Genomic DNA, 7,652 nt, shown 5'->3' with positions numbered 1-7,652 from the left:
AGCCCTGCACTACCTACCCAAGTGGCAGTGACACCAGCTTTCACTGAAGCCTTATTACTCTTAAAAGAGCAATTTGGTTGGTTGCACGGCTATTAGGATCAGACAGTCAGGCTTAAAGCTGTCAGTACAACTGCTTCTCATCTTTTTTCACAATCCTGACATCTTTTCTCTTTTCTGCTGGACACAAGCATTACTGTTTTTATCATTTTCAATCAAGCTCACGCTGCAAGCTGAGGAATATATTCCCACAGAAACCAAAGTGAGGAGCAGAAATTATTTTATAGCTACTGTAGTAGCAGCGGTGCTGGCTGCATGTTGTGTGGGAGAAACCGGATCAGTGAGAAATGTGGCTTTCCTCAGGGCTACATCATTGAGATATTACTTCAACATCTCAGCAGAGCAAAGCTACTCCTTCCTCTGATTTTTCAACGATTAATCACTCCTCCTTAAACAAACAGAAGGTGGTGAAGAAGATGTAAGATTTTTTTTTTTCTTTTTTTTAATAACTTGTGGAAATGTTATCATCGGTGAAACGGGGGAAAATCACTATGCTTGAACTTCTTTTCATTTTGATGTTGCTCTTCTCTGGACCAACCCTCAGCAAGCTTAGCAGGACCAAAGGCAAGCACTGGAAGGGGGGTAAGTGGAAAGAAAAAGTTTTGTAATGGATGTTTGGGTAAGATTCTACAAAGCTGTGTTAAGGGTGAGCTAGAGAGAATGCTTATGCTGCTTTGAGTTACCATGTGGTCTTGCAATAGGATGCTGAAAAGAGAGCAAAGAGTTTAATTTGTTTTCTTGTTAGTTTGCTTGACTGGCTCTGTAAGGCATATATTTCTTGCAAGAACTTACTTTGCATTGTGTTATCAGCAGAATAGCATTTAAGGCCTTTATACAAATAAGTGTGTGCCATTTAGACACTACTGCGTTTTTTGTGGTTTTTTGGTTTGGTTTTTTTTTTGAGCTGTGAGAATTCAGATTGTTCCTTTCACTATGGAGACTCTGGGACAGATGCTTGTGGCTTTATTGGAAGAGATGTTGCCCCCATCAGGTGGGGTTATAGTGTTGGAAAACAAGAGGAAGAAAGAAGAGAAAAAGAAAGCAAGCAGCCTGTTTTGAGTGCAGAATTGTTAGTGTATGTGGTAAAAATGACTAGACAGACATTTTCTTAGAGTACATGAATGTTGTGAAATGCACTGCCAGCAGCACTAATTGGCTGACTGGCTGTGTCAGTGTTGATGTGTTAATAAAGATAAATTGCATTAACTTTATCGAAAAAAATGCTGTGCGGAGAAAACATTTATGATTTCTGAAGGCAGCAATCCATTTTCTTCTTCCGTTAAAAACTGCTGAGAAGATTTACCCTATCTGTGCTGTGAACAGTTCACTAAATGTGCCTTTTCATAAAGTTCACTTTGTTTTGCCTCCTTGCATGACATTTGTTTCTGGAAACCATGGGTTATCAAGGTCTCATAATCAAATAGTTCAATGAACATCAATGGTATCTTATAAATATTTGGACTGTGGATTTTAGATAGCTTTATATTTTCTCCCTGGTTGTTTCCTGGTGTTACTAATTGGAGGAACCCCAGGATTTTTTTAAATTTTTTTTCTCCTTACAAGTGTTGCCACAGCATGATGTGTTTATCACAGCTTTAATAGCACTTTCAGTTTTCCTTTGCTGTCGGTATTGTGATCTGAGGTTAAAGAGGAGCATCAACATTAAAAAAGAAGTTTTAATAATTTATCACAACATCTCAGCAGGAGACTCCTCCCTCCACCCTCTGTATTTCCTTTTGTTGCATTTAAAGATCTCACAAATCTTCCAGCTCCAGTACCTTCAAGGGAAAAGTTACAGCACATGTTTAACCTGGACTGTTAATGCAGCACACTATATCTGAAAATTATTTCCTGGTTCTGTAAATCACTTTATCACATGTATCTCACAGTGCTGCTGCTGGGTATCCTCATTGCAAATTACAAGCTGTTATTTACTCTGGGTAGCAAGACCTCTTCTCAGAGGCACGTGTGTTAGGAATATATGTCACTGTCAAGTTCCTGGAATTTAAAAAATGCTGTTAACTTTTTTCCCTTACTCCCGTTTTCAATTAAATCTGGTAAATGAGGGGAGTATTGCTTTGGTCTCTTACCTACTCAGAGGCAGAGCTGAAGAATTTTTATCATGGGTAGAAAATAATCCCTGAATCTAACTGCATAAAAGAGAACCTTAATACAGGGTTTTGCTGTTCTTACAAGCTTTCTTTGCAGATGAAACAAAACACGAGGAAGGCACCTTTTCCAGTGGCACTAAGCAGCAATTTGTCTTGTTTACTCACAGCTCCTATACTAGCCAAAAGTAGACATACGTCCTGTACAGCAGTCTTTTTGTACATGGGTGTCATTGTGAGAGTTGTATAACCTGAAGATGATACATGCTTTCCAGTGAAGGTTTCCAGTTCAGGATCTGTCAGGATTGGTGTGTTGTAGTGTCTTGTTGTCTGAGCATTTTTGTATAAGCACTTCCCTTTCCATTAAACATTAGGGATCAGTTTTTTCTTATATATTAATGATACGAGTTCTTTTTGCTGATGTGCACATGGAAGTCATAATGTCACTGGGTGAAATTTGCAGATGCAAACTTCTCCTCTGGAGCACACTGCAAAACCCATCCCAAAATGGAAACAGAGATTTTATTACTTTTTCTAGGAGCTCTAGAAGGCACCTGCATATAATCTTCCAGCTACGTTGTTCAGAGGGGAAAGGTGATTCTGGATTCATGCATCTGCAAATGCATTGTATGAATCATAGTATAGGTACACTTGAAGTCAGTTTTCATGGTGAGTAGTAAGTGCTGATTCAGACCATCCTCTTAAGATTTTCTGGACCATATTTTGTTTCAAGAGTGCTGTGAAGTATAAATATCTTCGAAAAGTGCTGTTCTTCTCTGTCTGCATAGGCCCTGATCATGATTAGTCCAAGTGTAGGCTAATGAATTTTCTGGTATAATTAAAAAACCTTTTTTTAATTGCAGTGAAAAAATAATTTCTTGTGGTTTTGATGTGCAACTTCTCTATAATATGAACGAGAAACCAGCTCTGTTTACCTCTACTTTGTCCTTTGACTTTATTTCTAAAAAATAACCACTCACATACAAATGAAATAAATAGCATTATGGGTAGAAATCAGCTCCTGCATTACTTTCAGTGTCAGGTGTCAGGGAGTGAAATGAGTCTCATACTTGGAACTGGAGAAATGGAAAGATTACATTAACTTTTCTAGCTGTTTTTAAGTAAGCACTCTAGAAAACCTTTCAAAATAATTCCTTGGGATGCAAGTTCTAAATGTGCCTTAAACTGGGATTTATAAAATAATGATCAAGATGAACTGGAGTTTAAAAGCAGAATCTGAAAGTACAAATAACCTGGATTTTCTTTGTCCCTTTGAGCCAAAATAACACACTGCAGTACAAGTTTTTAAGAAGGATTTATAATATGGAGAACAAAAAACTGGGAAAAGAAGATTAAGTACTCTCTTGAGTTTACCTTAAATCAGAAAGCAGATTTCAAGCATTGCTAATGCCTATCCCCTCCTGAATTTGTTTCCACGGTGTTTTCACTCCCTCACATATTGTGGAGATGGGGAGAAAAATAAGTTTTGAGTGTATCCATCCATACGTATGTGAATGTGCTGTGTTCAGCAGAGAATTTGAAGATTGGGAAGAAAGCTGTCCACTTGTGTCGTGCTTGGGAACTTTCCCAACAACTTTGCTCGTACTAATAATGTGGTAATAGTAATTTCTGAACGAGGAAAATTGTTGTCTGGGATCAGGGAATATGATTGTCTGGGCTGTTGCTGAAGGACCTGTTGCTGCTGGGACCTCAGTCTTGTTCAGGAGCTGGTAAGGACAAGTTACCACCCTCATGCAGCAACCCCCATGTCTCATGGATATAAAATGTGTGGGGAGAAGAAAAAAATGCAAGATGCTTTTCTTCTTTTAGAAATCAGGATATTTTAAAAACTCTATGTGAAGGCTGTGTGACAGAAAGGGTTCAGAGGAGAAGAGGGAGCTCATTAGGACAATCACTGTGCTTGGTGGACAATAACCTTTTACTCATCTTGGAAACAACTCGTGTTCAGTCTGGGGGATAGCTGTGCCCACCCAGACCATCATTAACTTTTGAACTGACCCTTTACACAGTGGACTCTCTAACAGGACCAGGCTCATCACCTGGGCCATCACCCAGGCCAGCCAAGAGGCTGCAGGCTGAGCTGTTGTGGTATGTTCCTCAAGGGTGAGAGGGGTTCCTCAAGGGTGAGAGGGGTTCCTCAAGGGTGAGACTCTGCATATGCTCTAGGATGCCTTGGCGTAAGAATAACAAGAGGTTGACTGTGCTAGCAGCACTTCATAAGGAAAGAAAATGCCTCCAGGGTCAGGAAGTGGAGTCAAAGGAAAAGACTTCAGAGGGAATGACCAGACCAGGGGCTGGGAAATGGGAATTAAGTATGCGTTTTTCCCCAGGAGTTGGTTGTTCAGGTCTCCCTTGTGCTTCACCAGATGAATTTCGGTTTTCAGAACTAAATGTATAATTTGATTTACTTCTGATCAAATTGGAGAAATAAAAATAAAATGCAACCACAGTGCAACACCCTGCAGAACAAGATGAGGACAGTGCCTGCCCTTTCTGCCTACATGGAAGTGAAGCAATAATCTCTTTAATGACTAAATCAAAGTTTATTATGCAAGTGATCCAGCCATCTATTTCAGTTCCAATTTCAGCTGTATGGCAGTTTAATCACTTTTATGGCAAAAGACACCAGCATGAGAAATCTTAAGTGTCACTGGCTAGGCATTACTGGTAAGGGGTTTACAGAGCTGTATGAATGAAATTCTTTCAGTGTTCCTGCAGGCTGATCAGCCCATGTATTAGTTAGCATGCATGTAATCCATCAACTCTAGTTTAAATGTTTTTAAAAGCATAATTCAAATACTAGCTCAGGAGAGAAAATTTCTATAAACTTCCTTCCATTCAGAAAGCAACCATCCCTAAGACTTTCCAATGGTTGAGGTAAAGTGTTAGATTGTAAGAGCAATGGCTTGAATCTTAGAGTTGAAGGTGTGTTACAGGACTTCTTCTAGATGCTTGGTAGCTCTGGATGCTCAGACATCTCAGGTGTGGTCATTTGCATGCAGAACCACAATTTTGCAGTGCATACACACTGAGATTAGTGAAAATAGGGCCTTGAGATTTTCTGCATTTGTAACTCATAGCCTTTGCATGGTGACTGAGTCCCACAAATCAAGAGCACTGTGAATTCTTACAGATGTTTGGATGCCTTCTTGGCAGCCACTCAGCAGTGCTATTCACTACCCTTGTGGGGAAACTCACAAAGCTATTTTCACCAGCAGGAACTCATTTTCATTGGTCTTGTGGCTGTGGGGTGGTGAGGATAATAGCATGGAGACTGGGATCCTTGAAGAAGGGGAAGTAGAGAGGAGGCATTTCCAGGGACAAGGGTAGCCTGGATTTCAAGTTACCATGAGGCACAAGGGCTCTGTATGGTTGGATGGGATGAGTTGACACCTTTGGTATGGTGGCTGAGTTGCAGCACTTGGAAAGCATATTCATTTGTGCTACTTTGATTCACTGTGTTTATGAGATTTGGGGGGTAACACTGTATAGTTTGCCGTTTATCTAATTTAAGTAAATTATTTTATGGAACTTCAAGGATAAAGTACATGAATTATTGTTTAATGAAGTATGGTGTTATGTGATTAACAGTAATTCTTAAATCATGAGATATTAAATATGCTGCTGTGTATTTGTACATTACAAAATGCTCACCAAATATTTCAAACTCAGGTTTCTAAAAATATTTCTGTGCCTTTCACAGGAGCAACCTGATTTTGAGTAGTATTGAAAATTCACATTTTTCATAACTCCAGAGGAACCTCAATGTATTCAAGGAGATGGCTTGCACATAAAGATCTAAAAACCTAATTTTAGAAACTGAGGACTGCAAGTGTGGATCTGCAGTTTTAGTCTGACTGCAAGTATATAAAGTGTGTGACTTCATGTACGGAAGATGTTCTAATAGTTTTGCTTTAAATATACTTAAAGGGGAAAAGAATGTTTATTTGGATACCAAGTAAATGTGAAATTAACTGGATTTATTCATTTTTTTGTGTTCTCTAAAGTCTAGATTTATCCCCTGTCCCACAAAAACAAGCAAATGTTTGCTCTTTCTTTTATACCATCTTCTTCAGAGTGAAATGTGAATTCAAAAGGACTTTGGTAATGTGTGAAGATTACTGTACATATTTTCTTGGAGCATACAGCCTTTGCTTGTCTATTTTTCTTCTCTTGGAAGACACTTGGAATACTATATAGAAGTGTGGTAACCTGTATCTCTCATGTGGGAAAGATGTAACATCTATTTAAGAGCAGACCAGTGCTGGTACAAAACGGAAGAGTAACAAATAAATGTATGTTGAAAGCCTGCAGAGTGATTCCAACCATCACTGAGAAGGGGATGCCATTTTTTGGCAGATGAAGTCATCCTGAACCAGGTTTCCATAGTCTCCTTCAACCTTCCCCATTTCTGGATGCAGGGACTCTCATCTGCTGGCAGCCCTGTTCAGGGAGCTGATACAGCTAGCAATCAGCCTTATAAAAGGGAAGGTGGCATTAATTTATATAATGGGACCCCTTAATTTGGATGCTCTCAAGTCACAGGATAACCTGGTACATATACTAGAGAGCTATAGCCACAAGGGAAGAGAAGAAGTTGCAATATTGGCTAGATTTGGACAGGTTCAAGGTGATACATAACTTCAGCCTGCAGCTTTGGTTCACCCAGAAGAAAAAGAAAAAAATATTTAATAAGGTGGTGCCTTCCTTGGAATCCTATGTCCTCATCCTGTAATTGGAGCCTTGCTTGAAATGTTTGCTAGCATATTAAAAAGTATGTTGATCAGATAGTTATAAAACAGAAGGAATATTTAAATATTGTTCACCCACACACATGCATACACATCTCTGTCCTTCAGTTATTTACATTTGTGTTTTCTTAAAACAGACTTTGAAAACATCTTAAAGCATCAGCAACATTAGAAAACTAGCAAACACAAATAAACCTTCTTGCTTAGGTCCAGTGAAATGAACTCATTCAACTCACTCAAAATGAACTCAAATTACCTTTTAAGTGTTGAAAGAACATATCTCAAAACTATGAACAGGCTTAGACACATACCAGAGTGTCTGAGAAAAACAGTGTTTTGGCTTTCTCTTTCTGGCAATTTTGACAGACAATGACGTTCATCAGTTAAATGCTATTGATTTTTTATTTCAGAGCATGAGCTTAAAGAGTACTTAGACTTTGCTCCTTTCAAGAGCCCTTACTAAATACCTCCAGAAAACTTATTGGTTTATTATGTTAAAAATGGAGGGAGGGCTATATGATGCTTCTATAATTGGCTTTGTTTTGGGGTTTTTTTTCGTAACTGATACTTGAATTGACAGCAAAGGAGAGCTTTTGATGTTTTAGAGCTTCTATTCAGTAATGACAGCACCTCTAATTGAAATTACTTTTTTTATCATTTATAACTGAATCATAAAGTCTTGTTCTTGGGTAAATTGTGTCATGTTAGTTTTCAT

At 38.7% G+C, this 7,652-nt stretch overlaps 1 protein-coding gene across 1 annotated transcript in view; it reads left to right on the top strand.

Moving 5' to 3' along the window:
- The first annotated feature begins 515 nt into the window (after positions 1-515).
- The window catches only part of ROBO2 (roundabout guidance receptor 2), an 888,578-nt gene continuing 881,441 nt past the window's right edge, over positions 516-7,652 (top strand). Inside the window, exon 1 of the mRNA XM_030448588.1 lies at positions 516-639. Within this exon, the coding sequence (XP_030304448.1) occupies positions 516-639 (124 nt within the window). The remainder of the gene's footprint in view (positions 640-7,652) is intronic.

This window comes from Calypte anna, chromosome 1 (genome assembly GCF_003957555.1).
Source record: "Calypte anna isolate BGI_N300 chromosome 1, bCalAnn1_v1.p, whole genome shotgun sequence".
Lineage (NCBI taxonomy): Eukaryota > Metazoa > Chordata > Aves > Apodiformes > Trochilidae > Calypte > Calypte anna.
Note: the sequence above shows the minus strand (reverse complement) of the source record. Positions and strands in the feature narration are given on the sequence as shown.